This window comes from Apostichopus japonicus, chromosome 16 (assembly GCF_037975245.1).
Source record: "Apostichopus japonicus isolate 1M-3 chromosome 16, ASM3797524v1, whole genome shotgun sequence".
Lineage (NCBI taxonomy): Eukaryota > Metazoa > Echinodermata > Holothuroidea > Aspidochirotida > Stichopodidae > Apostichopus > Apostichopus japonicus.
The window spans coordinates 2,267,265-2,281,426 of NC_092576.1; the positions used below are offsets into that span (position 1 = coordinate 2,267,265).

Sequence of the window (14,162 nt, forward strand, 5' to 3'; positions counted from 1 at the left end):
GATACAAATGAAAGGAGACGGAAAGAAATAGGAAGACAAATGCTTCCAGGACTCTTTGTGTAATAAATTAAAACAAGTAGAACAGAGCCACGAAAAGGTGAAACTGATCTAACAACATCAATAAAAGGATACCCCAAAAATCACCTGATCGTTCTTCCTGCCCCTCCTCCCAATCCACACACACACACAGAATGCACGATCCCTCGTCATGGAAACACCTCGTTCCCTCTGCTTCATCAACTAGGAGCTTTTTTTATGTATACTCATTGCAAAAGCAATAATACTTGACTTCAATTGATGTCAGAATTGTACAAACTGTTGATCTGAATTGCACCTACAAAACTAAGACAGCATTGCTAGAGAGAGTTTCGTGATGACAAGATGATTGTTTTGAATATGGTTGTTGTGGTGTGTAAGTTCATTTTCATGTGCAGTTTAATAGTTCAATGAAATAAAATGATTAAATTTCAAAAAGTTTTTGCCATGATAATATACAGCACTTAGTATATGTATATAATGGAATCATGTCGGATATAAAGGGTGGGGAGATGTGGGTGTTGGGAAGGTCTCCTTAGTATCGTTATTAAATTGCCACAAACAATCAGGCTGGCCCCATGCAAAACTAGTTATTAAAACTGAAACTCACAACTTACTTAAAGGACTAAAGTATTCCTTAATTCATTTATTTACTTTTTCTTTTCTGTTTGCTCGTTGTTCTTTGCTCTGAGGTATATTATTCCTTTTATCAAAATTACTGTCAGCTTTGTCTCAGTTAACCCATCAATGAAAGCAGAAAGTGGAAGCCATTGCAGATACATCATACAAAGATGAAAAGCAAAAAGGAAAGAAACAAAATATATACAAAGTGCTCTTTCTCTTCTTCTTGCCTAGGGTCTTGTTTTGCCCAATTTACCCGAGTTTGTCAGTGATTTTGTTCTGATGGCAATTCTCGGTGCTTCTCGCAAACGGATGATGAAGTTGGCTAAAGAAACATCCAAGTCTAACTAAAAAAAAAGTCTGCTCTGCTGCAAAGAGAGAGAAATGAAATTGAAGATCACAAGTGTCTTCTAAATTCGATTGTTAAACGTCATAACGTCATTCGGTGATGGGTTAATAAACTTGATTGAATATTCTTAGTTTGTCTTAAAGGCAGCATTAAATGTAACAAATGAATGAAGTATGTAAAGATTATCAAAAGTTCTTTAGAAGAAAGTGAGCTTTGCAGAAACACTATCAACAATCAGATGCTGATTTTATAGCTAAAGATGGTCTTTCGTACAAACAAATATCTGTATTTGATACACTTTAAAGGTGCAGTACTAAAATTAATAGAATGCCATGTTTAGCACACAGATTCTATGTAATTTTGTTTTCTTTGACAAGAAACAAAATAATTAATTTGAAAAGATAACACTTCAACCTATTAAAGTGACTGGACTCTCAACTTTAGCACATTGAGTAACACAGTGAGTCAATTTTAAAAATGTAACACCTATGGGGAAATGAAAACATATCACTTTAACCATTCAAAATATTAAGTTTGGCACACAGCATGTCAGTATTTAACAAGCAACATGAAAATGTAAATGAAATCAAAAGACTTAAACGTTATCAATGTGACTGGACTCTTAAATTTAGCACAAAGTAGCAAGTAAACTTTAAAAATGAAACACCTCATTGGAAATGAAACCATAGGACTTTTACCTTTCTAAATGTCTAGTTTGGCACACAAACAGCAAGTCCGTCTTTAATTAGCAATGCATTTTTTTTTAATGAAATCAAAAGATTTTAACTTATCAATGTAACTAGACTTTCAAGTTTAGCACAAGGCATTTAGTCAGTCTTTAACAATTAAGACTACAATCAATTGGATGAGTTTGACGATTGAAAGCAACAAATTGTCACTCATTTAAAGCTCAAATGTAAACTTATACATCAGTTTAATTTCACATAAGAAAACAGATTCTATTTCGGTTGCTTTTCATACGACATAATTATGCCTTATGAATGTTCTTTTAAATTAAGAACACCATATTGGAAGGAATTAAAAGAAAAGTTTTATATTGAGTTGATTTTGATAAAATTAGTTGGTATAAAAATTAGAGGTTACTTCCCATAACAATGACTGACTGGTTCTGTTATATTTACACATCAGAACTTGATGTAAAAGGTGGCCTGGAGGACGTTTATTAAGTTTTATTAAATTCAAATGATAAAATAGTCAGAACATTTTGTTCTCTTTCTGAAGTGTGAAGGGAATGTTAGGAAAGACTACTACCATCTGCTTGCCTTATCTTTGTCTTGGTGATACTTAGCCTTATTAACTCTGTTACATATTAGATTCTGACATGAAAAGTTGCTCAGATGAATTTTATTAAATTTGCATCTCACTAGTAATATTGTCCGAACATTTTAATAAACTCCTGAAATATGAAGGAAACAAATGTTATAATGACTACAAACATATACTTACCTCATGTTTGTAAAATGACGTCTTCCCTCTCATCCTTCTTTCAGTGATCTTGTCACATGTTTCATAATTATACAACTTTAACTTTCGTGAAATGTTATGAGACTTTGTTTTGGTGATGCCTAGAGTAAACGTTCATGGAACTAGAGGAGATACCAACCCAATGGAATGAAGCAAAAGTCATCATACTTTACAAAAAAGGGGATATGAAGGACATCAAGAATTATCGACCAATCAGTTTGCTGCCTCATCTGTACAAGATCTTCACCAGAGTCATTCTAGCCAGAGTGGAGAAGGATCTTGATGATATACAACCACGAGAGCAGGCGGGGTTTCGGTCAGGCTTCCGGACATCAGACCACCTTCACACTTTAAGCCAGGTGATTGAGAAAGCTAAGGAATACCGGCTTAATCTTTGTCTGGGCTTCATAGATTATGAAAAAGCTTTTGATAGCCTCGACCACCAGTCCTTGCTTCATGCATTGGAAGACTAGATCACAGATAAGAAATACATTCGTCTGGTGAAAGCCATCTATAGAGACCCCAGTGCAAGAATTCATCTGGATGGAGACAAAACCAACATCTTCAAAATTCTGAAAGGCGTGAGGCAGGGTGATCCAATCTCTCCTAAACTCTTTACAGCAGCCTTGGAAAACGCCTTCAGGAATCTAGACTGGCAATCAAAAGGAATTGCAGTGGATGGTGAACACCTGACCCATCTAAGATTTGCTGATGACATACTTCTTCTAAGTCACCAACCACAAGAGCTGCAGACAATGATGCAAGAACTAGCCAGAGAAAGCAGAAAGGCAGGACTCAATATGAATATCAAAAAGACTAAAGTAATGATGGGTGACAGAATAAGAGGACATCAGATTACAGTACAGGGGATAGAGATAGAAGAGGTGGACAGTTACATCTACTTGGGCAAAAGGATCTCCCTCAACAATGAAACACCGGGAGAGGTAAACAGAAGAATCCAACTAGCATGGGTCAAATTTGGTAAACTAAGCTTCATTTTCCGTGACCAGGACCTTCCAACATCACTGAAGAAACAAGTTTTCAACCAGTGCATAATTCCTGTACTATCATATGGTGCGGAGACCTGGACAACAACGAAAAAACTGGAAAAGAAGTTGAGAGTGACAGAGAGGGCGATGGAAAGAATCATAATTGGAGTCACAAGGAGAGACAGAGTAACCAACCAAAACTTAAGAGAGAAAACCAATGTCCAAGACATCATAAAGGAAATCAAAGTCAAGAAATGGCGATGGGCCGGCCATTTGGCCAGGCAACATGATAACAGATGGACAAAGAAAATTACCAACTGGACCCCAAGAACTTGTATCAGAAGGAGAGGCAGGCAGAGTAGAAGATGGACAGATGAACTCAGAGAATTTACAGGTGTTCTATGGCAAAGGAGAGCACAGGACAGATGGAAATGGAAAATCGATGAAGAGGCCTTCCTCCTGCAGTGGAGCGAAATAGGCTAGAAAGAGAAAAGAGAAAGAGAGTAAACGTTTATGAAATTTGAAGTTTTACTAGTAAACTAGTCAGAATATGTCTGAAATATGAAGGAAATGTTATTGTTGGCTACAAACATTTCTGTTTGCCTCATATGTGTAAAGTTACCCCCGGTGGTCTTTTCACATGTTGGACACTTCGATGATTTTTTATCCTGTGCTTGAAATTACGAACTATGCCCTGAAATATCTATGTTTATATATTTGAATGTTATTTTTACTATTGAAATGCTCTGTCACTCATAAATTATTGTATGTATGTAACTGAAGAGCATACAATGATAAAATAATTAAAAGTATTATACATGTTTCTTGTTTCCTTGAAAGTCTGATTTTACATCAACAAACCTATTATAATTAAGTCTGTACAAACCTTCATATAATGTCCCCATTACATGTCATGTCCCCATATGTTTTGGGCGTTTGAAATCACACTTGTAAAGTTCAAATGGGGGTATCTTGAAACAGATTGTACTAACTGAATGATCATACAGGTTTCATGAAATACACTACAGTTCGTCTACTTCACCAACGGCAGGCTACACACTTAGTTTAAACTTCCTGAGACTTATACTATTGTGAGAACAATGTCCTGAGACTTTGACCCGTGCTGTTTAAGATGACCTTTGACCAATACTAACAACAATCCCAAACCACTTCTATCTTAGGGGAACCTACATATCAAATATGAAACGTCCAGTTATCCTTCTGAAGTTAGAGTGTTTACGAGCAAGGGTCACACGCACGCTGCATACATGCATGCAGCGTGTGCACACGCCATCACCATCGCATATATTCCTTCTGCCTTCGGCAAGGAATTAGAAACAGATAAAGGCATTCTATATGTAGGAATTATGTCGTCTTCTTCTGAACTGGTGGATACAGAGTTTATACAGTTATCTATGTTATCTGTTAAGTAGACGAACTGTAGTGTTTTTCACAAAACCAGAAAAGCATTGTAACTGGATAATTTTGTTTCAAGTTGAAACTTCTAATTTGCTTCACGTCAATAGTTGATTAAGGTTAGCAAAACTTCAAGCCTCGAAAACCTTTCTTCTTAGGGGGTGGCCAGTAATAAGCTTTGGGTTTCAGCATGACATTTTGTGCAAGGACATGGTGAACAGGAAAGCATATAGTTGGTCAGATAGTAATTGATATCAATTGTTGTTATGACATTGTAAATGGTTGTTATTACAACAAGTACACGTAGTGACATATATCGTCCAATAGGTAATTTGAATTCAACAGAGGTCAAAATCTGGAAACCTTGCAAAAATAATTATTTCTATGATGAATGGCTTTTCTTTGTCATTAACTGTCATAGGATTCGACAGTTCCTGTTTTAAGTCGCTGAGAGGGTGTCCATTGTCACTCATGACTCGTATCTGTAATTTAACATTCTGAAGGATAATACTGTTGCAATGCCAAAGATTTCTGGTATGATGTTCTGGTATTTGACTTCAGGACACAGTTTCCTCAGTTGCTCTATCAATCACGTGATTCAGTATAAAGTATACATTTATAAGGTAAGGAATCACTAAGTCTGCTGTAGTTCTGGTTTTAATTACTGTCTGTGAGTTATTTTACTCTGCATATTACTAATCTTCAGTTATTGCTTGTATATTCTGATCATTTAATCCGAATTGCTAAGCAGGTGCAACTATCTTTTCCTTACCCTGGATCAATAGCCAAGGGCCACGAAGACTCACTAACAAGAGAAGTGACGCCCATCAAGAGAAGAACAAACAACTATGTAATAGTTTTTGGATAATATCCTTGTTTTAAGATTTAATCGTACTATTTTTTACCTGACGTTGTCTTTTTTTCTCCCCTCAGGGCGCCGTGGTTAGTTTTGTTCCGGAGGTAATCAGCGACTATGTACAGCTTTCCATGCATCAGGGGCTTCGGAAGTACGCTCTGAAAAAGAAGCAGCAAAAGTCGCAATGATTTGTCAAGAAGCCCTTCAATCATGCTTGACGTAAATGATCAGAAGAAAGCAATGTAATTCATGTGAAGTAATTAATGTAAACGTCTATGCAGTTTGCAACCATAGTATAAGACGGAATTATGCACACTTGACCTGAATATGAAATTCATTGCACACGTTTTCATTGGCTTAGGAGAGATGAACAGTTTAGATCATTTTGGATTTTGGCCAGGGATAGAACCCACGACCTCCCAGATGCTAGCTTTCATTGCTTCTAATGTCACCACTTTTAACCACTCGACCTTAGCACTGGCTACATATAAATATAATCTACCCGTTAATTGCTGTTTTATTCTTTCTAGGATTATCTTTATATTTGATCAAGTATCTTTTTATACATTTGTAGGTCACATTTTGTTAGATCTGTTATGACTGTTTTTTTTTTACAGTGTTTTGTTAAACTATTCAGTTTTGTAAATTTCAAGTTCGTAATGAAGAAGGTAAAAGTGGAAAAATACAGAGCAGAATGAAGTGAAATTCAGAATTCTTGACCTGTAAGGTGTGTATTGTAATGCTTGTATCTTTAGGATCGCATCAGAAAAAAATCAGTGATGTGGATCTTCTTGGGCGTGTGCATGAATATGATGAATGATTTCAAATTGCAATATGAGATCAGGAATATTTCAATCTGAACTAACGACTTGTTTTGTCCTTTTTATGGTTGTTTGCTTTCTTACAAGTTTATGCAGTAAAACTTGGAATATTCGGACCACTTGATCGTGGATATCCGTATTAGAAATCTTACCATATACTTGTGTTTCTTCATGCAAAGTAGGCTACTAACCGGCTTAAATTACCTGAGAGCAGCTCACCCCCTATAAAATGCTTCATTCGCACAAAAGTTCGGGCCTCTACTTTGAATTCCCCTCCCTCATCATTTTGGATATCATGTGCACGCTACTGTTAAAACTTGGATTATCACCTGGAATGAAACTATTTTAAGGAGCGTATGAGGAATTATCATCTTTCTCGACACGTTGTAAAACAATAAGAAACAAATGTTGTATTTTGCATTATGAAAAGTTTGCAAACTGGTTTTCTACTGACTATGACCGTTTTGCAATGTATACAAGTCGTCATTTTGATATGCTTTGATCTACACTCCAGTTGATTCAGGATCTTGGGGATATATGTTGGAGTCGTTTGACAATGGTGACGTTAGGTTTCGTTCCCAGTGCTCAGGTCCTTTCGTTCATGCTTGATTTGCGCATATTAATCAATTTTTTAACTATGTGACTGATATTATTGAGTTATCAGGGTCGTTGTTCATCTATATTAACCTTGCATGCAGAGGAGAATGTCTCAACCCATCCCGTTTCCCAAACAAGAAGCCTTGAAAACACTCTGCAATCTTCTGATCTTTCTCATGTAGCCAGTATACATTTGCAGTCGATGTATCTATTTAGAGTGAAGCATATCATTTAAGAACTGGCATAGCGCATCTTCGAGATAATTAAATCGAGGTAAGCTGAGTTCAATTTCTGCTACGAATCGCATGTCTTTACAAGGATACAACACACAAGCGCATCAACATGAATACAACGCACAATATTATCCTGTAATCCTTAAGGTAAATTGGAGTACACAAAACAAGATAAAATCAATGTTAAGTCATTAAAATATAACACGAATGTTTTACTCAGTCTACTAATGCAGGAGGTGCGCCAATCTCATCCGTGCAGAACGGACCCTCAGCCTACGAGTTTAAGAGTGGAGGGTGCATCAAGTACTCCCTCAGTTCCCTAAAGGTCACAGGACCATATGTGTGTGTGGGGAGGGGGGGGGGGCGGCGTCTAGCAGGCTCTCTTAACGGCGTCGTATAATGAAATAATCGACCGGTCTCTCAGTAAGACGTCAACGAAACCAAAATCACCTTAGTAATGTATAGACATTAATACAATTAGTTTTCTTCTAGAGCTCGTCTCTGCTGCAGATGTATGGCCGCTTGTAGGGTGTTGGTAGAGTTGCTTGCTAAGTAAGGTGTTTGAAGCAATTTCAGAACAAAGAGAAACTGACAGAAACGGGGATGGAGTGTACACCAGTCACACCCCTGGGTCCACGCCTGATCCTCAAACACCCTTCTAGAGAGCAATCCACAACCAGGATTTGCCTCCAACAAACTGCAATCTGTATAGTCAGCTGGTCATGAAATGATTCATAGTTCAGATTAAATGAGGAAGAATAAAGCTCGCACGGCCAAGGAAATAACGGTTTAGTTTGTCAACATCATTGTTCTTGTGTAACGAACAACTATGAAACTATACGTCACAATATTTTCATATTGTGACAATATTCTCCTTGGTGCTCATACACCGTATTATCGAGATGCTAGGACGTTATTTGCAAATGTAAATGAAAACGTACTGTAAAAAAAAAAAGTGAGATATGGCTGCTTTTGTATTTACCTGTAATAACAACTGTATTGTCACAGAGTTTATAATAACAGAAATTAAAGTATCAGAAACCTCTGAAATACTTCAATCATAGTCTACTAGAAACAGTGACACTACCTCCTCAAATAGTTTGATTTAATACTAGAAAGAAAAACAGAAACGAAAAATATCAAGTACGCAATACGTTCGATTCGTTTAAATCATTTTATTGTATTCTAAAGCAAAATTTTAGTTTGTGAACAAGATATAGTACTTAATTTGGAAATACTTACAACATAAGTTAACCTGATAAAGTTACTAAGTATACTCCGACCCGTAGCGAGGCCGGGGTACATGGAAGTGCACTCTCCTCGGCTCTCTCCCCTATGTTACGATAATGTATAAAACTACTTCACAAGTTATACGACATGGGTATTGTGCTACTTCTTTAACTGTTGGTAACCCTTTAACTCAAAATACATAGCAACGGGTCTGAGTATACGACATTTTCATGAAAGCTACATATTTACGGAAGGTTCCAACTTTTTACCAGTCTGAGCAGTTCGTCTTGTAAGATTTATGAAATAAAATGGCTTTATGTTGCCTTGCATTGGCTCCATTGTGACTCCAATTTTTTGAGGATTACGAAAGTGGCGAATGCTGATATATAAGTGAAGTTATGATCTCAAATTTATTGTAGAACTTTTCCAATAAGTTTACTAGCAATGATCCTTGGACAGTCGGGACTACAACCAGTTTGTATAAAAGTAAGTACAAAATGCAAAATATCTTTTACAGGAAGGATATCATGTCCACTCCAATATTCAAAATATTAATTACTTAACAATACGAAAGTAATTATATCGATATTTAGCTATAGTAATTGATTAATAATCATATGTTCAGCATGTATGTTATCAAGTTCACTGCAGAATTCAATACAATTGATTCCTTGTAATAGTTATTAATAACTTACAACATATTAAAAAGTGCTGACATTGAAAAAAAGTATTGCAAAATATTTTTGCAGTTATTTAATTGATCACAATGTAACTTCATTTCACCATAATAATATCAAGCACTCTGGAACTTTTGAAATTATTATCGTGCTCGATCTTGAAAAAAAAACAACAAAAGGGAACGCTTTTACGTGCTGTAACTATAGTAGACATTTATTAAAAAGAATATTAATAGCGCTGAAAATTTCGACATATTCAAAACATTATTGCATTTTTTAACGTCATTATTGAAACGCTATAAAGAGAAACACAACATTCTTAGTTATATTTTATTAATTATATAATAACTTCCAATTATAACGAATCATATTTAGTGCACTGGAATATTCATCTTTTCAATACTGATTGTTCCAAAAGTAGATGTAACCTTCCTAAGACGTTCCAAATTACTTCAAAGTGAAAGCGAGTGCTAAGTTAAATCATAACAAGACATCTACAAATGTAGGCTTTATTCTAATTAATACTGGGATTAATACCATTCGTAGCGATACTCTTTTAATTAATTGTTTTATTTTTGTTGCAGAGCATGGTTTACTGCTTTCATTGAAAATGTAAACAGTAGCACAATTTCGTTCGTTTCTGTAATTAATTATATTATATTTACATTAAAACGAATGATAGAAAGTGCAAAGACTAATATATCTAAAGGTTTTAAAGCACCCCACCCTCCCATCTAGCATTCTAAATATTCCAAAGTATGGAGATGCGCTAACTTAGACAAGGAAAATGTTTAAAATACAAAGATATGTACAGCAGCCATTTTTATTAATAATAAAATGCGTGTATGCAAATATAATAGACCGTCATTAAAAAGAATATTTATTGCCATGGAAATTCGATATATTCATAACATTACAGTATTACACCTTTTTGTTTATTGTATTTTTTTTAACGTCGTTACTGTTTCCAGGGATGTATTTTATTGAATAGCTATAAAGAGAAGCACAACATTGTTAGCTATATGTTGTTAATTATAAGACCTTTCCATTAACACGAATAATATACAGTACACTGTAATGTTCATCTTTTAATCCTTTGACACATTTTCTATTTGGTTTGGAATTTTAACAGACGAAAACTATACTGATGTAACCTCTCTAAGACGTTCCAAATTTCTCCAAAGTATTGACGAGTGCTAAGTTAAATCATAACGTAATATATACAAAAGTAGGCCTTACTTTATTTAATGCTGGGATAATATCAATCTTAGACAAGGAAAGTGTTTCATATACAAAGCTATTTACAGCAGCAATTCTAAAGCCATTGTTATTAATAATAAAATGCGTGTTTTGAAGGAAAAAATACATCGGCACTGATATTTCCAAATATGTCATTCCTTTGAAAGGTGATCATACTGACGTGGTATTACAGCATGATTATATTACTTTACGTTTCACTTCTGACATTCCCAATTATTCCCAAATATTAAGTAAGCTATAGGTTACACAATACAATTTCCAAATAGAAAGCTATGTACAAAACACAGTTTCTTTATATATTGTAATAATGTTTATTATACTTTCGTTAATATTATCAAGTCTTCTGAAAATTTGAAGATGATTAACATCAAAATTCTACAGTTACTAAAGGTTCCATAAGTAAGCGTACTGTCTTTCTCTATCTCCCACTCTCTGTAAGTTTCACGCCTATTGCAAAATATCGAGAAATGCCACGTTAGACGATGACATTACAACAGTTAAAGACATTTTTAGTAGATGGATGGTACGACCTATGCTCCTTGAAGCTGTATAACGAATGGCAGTTATTTGACGTTCTATCATATGTAGGAAAGAGAGTTAATTGAAACCTTACAAAACTAAAAGGTGTATAAAGCACCTGAATTGTTCTAAAATGAGTAGTTACATCGAGATGGCTCTCCTAAAGGATGAATAGGTTGCAGTGAAGGTTGGTATAGAAAACGTTGCCGTAAAGAATTATCGTAATCCACCAGGCATTACTTTTGTAAGCAAAATCACAATCTGCTATTCTAATAAGTACATGTGCGCACACCCTTACCATGTAATTTACAATCACACTTTGCTGTTTACTTTTTTCTTCCTCTTTTTCTGGTACATTTGGCAACACTTTACTAGTAACATAATAACAAAAAATCTTTGTCGTCTAACGAAATGCAGTAATATTTTAGTTTACTTGCAGGTCGGAGGTTATTTATACTGTTACCTTTCCATTCATTATCTATAACACTATTGAAAACATTACACATTTCTTCCTCTCAAAAACTATATTTTTGATATTCAAATGAACTTGGCCCTTGACATTTATTTTTTTGATATTCTACTGATACCTTTAGATAGATAACAACTCACATAAACCGAAAAAAATACATCGTGGAAAAATATGTAGACGAAAATGCTTTCAAAGTACTGATTACATTCACCACATAAACAATCATAATTAAATTCAACAGTAATTATTTGTAATTAATATTATACAGTTAATTTATCTTATATTATTAATTTATAAATCTATCTACATGTAACATTATACGAGGATCTATCTACAAGTTTTATTACCAATCGAATGTTAATTTTTTTATTTTGTCAATCAACTTACTATGCATTGCAGGGTTGCAGTGAAATTGGAAGCAGTACGGCTTTATAGACCTGCATCAAACATTAATTGGCAGGTTATGTTTAGGAGCACGCTATTACAGAAATTATTGATAAATGATATTAGTGACTTTATACCCTCGGTGCATCCCTGAGCCAGTTTCCATGGAATTATTTGGAATTTTGACGTCTTTCATTATGTTACTGTAACTCAAATTCATCTACAGAATATATCTGACTGCATGTTCACAGGGAAACAGTTCTTATTATTCTCAGCTACTTTGAGACTCATATAACTAATCATTACGTATTCAAACATACAACCTAGCTAAGACTGCGCCCCTAACTCTATATACTTTGATTCACATGCAAGGACAAGAGAAATTGCAGATGCTAAGAATGGCCAGACTTGGAGGAAAGATAACCCACAGTGAGATTCATGTTGTCCTGGAGAAATTTCCTTTTTGTTTAACTCAACAATTAAGAACGACCTATAAAATGCTGATCAGAGACACTGTCAGCTACATCGGCTTATGTTCTTACGAGGCATTATATTTCAGTTGCCAGGTATTTTTTCTGTTGAGAAAATAAAGGGAAAGAAACATGTGTCAAAAGATGACATCATTTTTAAAAGCTGTTCTAAGTGAATCATGTTGCTTATTATGACTATTCAATCTAGGTTGGTAGGTTTCTAGTACCTCATATGTTAGAACATGAATATGCAATGAAATCATCATATATAATTTTTTATATCAATCTCTATCCATTGAAACAACAATGTGCATGTTTTTACCTTTTATATTTAAGGTTAACTTTCCTTGATATTTTTTTTTAAGAGCAGGGCAAGGGTCACGATCAGTATCAATGAATTTTGTATGTTATTTCTGACAGCCATGAGTTTTCGAACTCAGAATGTTGCTATCCCCATGAACTTCATGGTGATTTTCACTAGTAGATACTTTCAATAATTTCAGATAAAAACAAAATGCAACAGGTTACTGAATGATGAGTGATTGCCGGAATGCCAAACAAGGATTCTCTGAAATTACTGTTACAGATGAATTATATCTCTATTTGTTTAAAATTCGAATTTCTTACATCATTAAACATTGCAGTCCTCGAGTTCATTATATGACATGATAATCTAATAACAGTTAAATTTGGACATTTCATGAATTTAGAGTCAGACTCGAAACTTTTGCAAGCTTAAGTCATTCCAAAATATGGATTTTGATGAACATTGTAACATTACAAGATAACGTTAGTAATATTGCGTGGGCACGTAATACATCACTTCATTAAAGGTTTGTTGCGTCTAGTTTATTGGCAAAAATAGTGTGTAAGTGTTGATATACCTGTAGTGATTCCGGAAGGCTTCCACCTATCAGCGAAACAGTAAAATAATAACATTGAAATATTTTGGAAAATAGCAACTGTGGTATTTTTACTCGTTTATACTATGAGCTTTACTATGTAGCATTAGAGACAACAAACTTGCGATGCTGTATATAATATGATATAAGGAGATATCATGATTAACTCTCGCGATGTTTTTAAGGAGCAATATGTTTCATGGAAGTGCTTCACTTTTAAATTTCTTTCAGATTAAAAATGATAAATTATAAGAGTTGCACTGAATTTTTTTTAAAAACATGTAGTCGTTACATGAATGAACGCCAGATTATTCAAATAAATATGTATAAATAGAATGTTTAGCTGTTTAGTGACAGTGATGCAGAAATAATGCCGTTAATAGACCTATTTCATTTTTTTACACTCAATCTGTGTGAATGCAACCAACATACAACGAAATGGCAATGGTGCAGGTAAATATTTCTAAACCAAACATCTCAATAATTATCGATTACCGGTGTGAACTTGCAGAGCCTTCTTCATCTCTAAACCCACTCGCACGCACACACCCCCACACATACACAGACATTTCCAAATCTGACGAATATTCTATGCTTTACCTCATTTGCATAATCATCATCCGTTATTTCATCACCAATTTCCAACATCTGTAATGAAAGCATATAAAAGTAGACAATGAATATTATGTTCAATAAGTGGCATCGTCAGAACGTTAAACGTATGTGTGTGTGCCGGGGAGGGGGGGGGGTTGGTTGTGGCATGTTTTGCCGACTAAAAGATGGAACTATCGACAATAAGTGTTCATGAACGAAGCGAGAGTCCAGTGGAGGGGAATGGGCAGATGTCC

General features: G+C 34.9%; 2 protein-coding genes across 6 annotated transcripts in view; one reads left to right on the plus strand and one right to left on the minus strand.

The window, feature by feature from the left end:
- The window catches only part of LOC139983661 (very-long-chain 3-oxoacyl-CoA reductase-like), a 262,428-nt gene extending 256,261 nt beyond the window's left edge, over positions 1 to 6,167 (plus strand). Inside the window, exon 10 of one of the 2 annotated variants that reach the window (XM_071997367.1) lies at positions 892 to 1,880. In XM_071997367.1, coding sequence (XP_071853468.1) covers positions 892 to 1,008 — 117 coding nt within the window. In that variant the 3' untranslated portion in view covers positions 1,009 to 1,880. Of the gene's footprint in view, positions 1 to 891; positions 1,881 to 5,829 lie in introns of those variants that run through there. The other variant, XM_071997369.1, reaches the window with a different exon arrangement.
- Positions 1 to 14,162, minus strand: part of LOC139983650 (uncharacterized) — a 468,492-nt gene that overhangs the window by 47,807 nt on the left and 406,523 nt on the right. For 3 of the 4 annotated variants that reach the window (XM_071997345.1, XM_071997341.1, XM_071997343.1), the window contains exon 13: positions 8,564 to 12,517. In XM_071997345.1, the coding sequence (XP_071853446.1) occupies positions 12,481 to 12,517 (37 nt within the window). In that variant the 3' untranslated portion in view covers positions 8,564 to 12,480. Of the gene's footprint in view, positions 1 to 8,563; positions 12,518 to 13,914; positions 13,963 to 14,162 lie in introns of those variants that run through there. The other variant, XM_071997347.1, reaches the window with a different exon arrangement.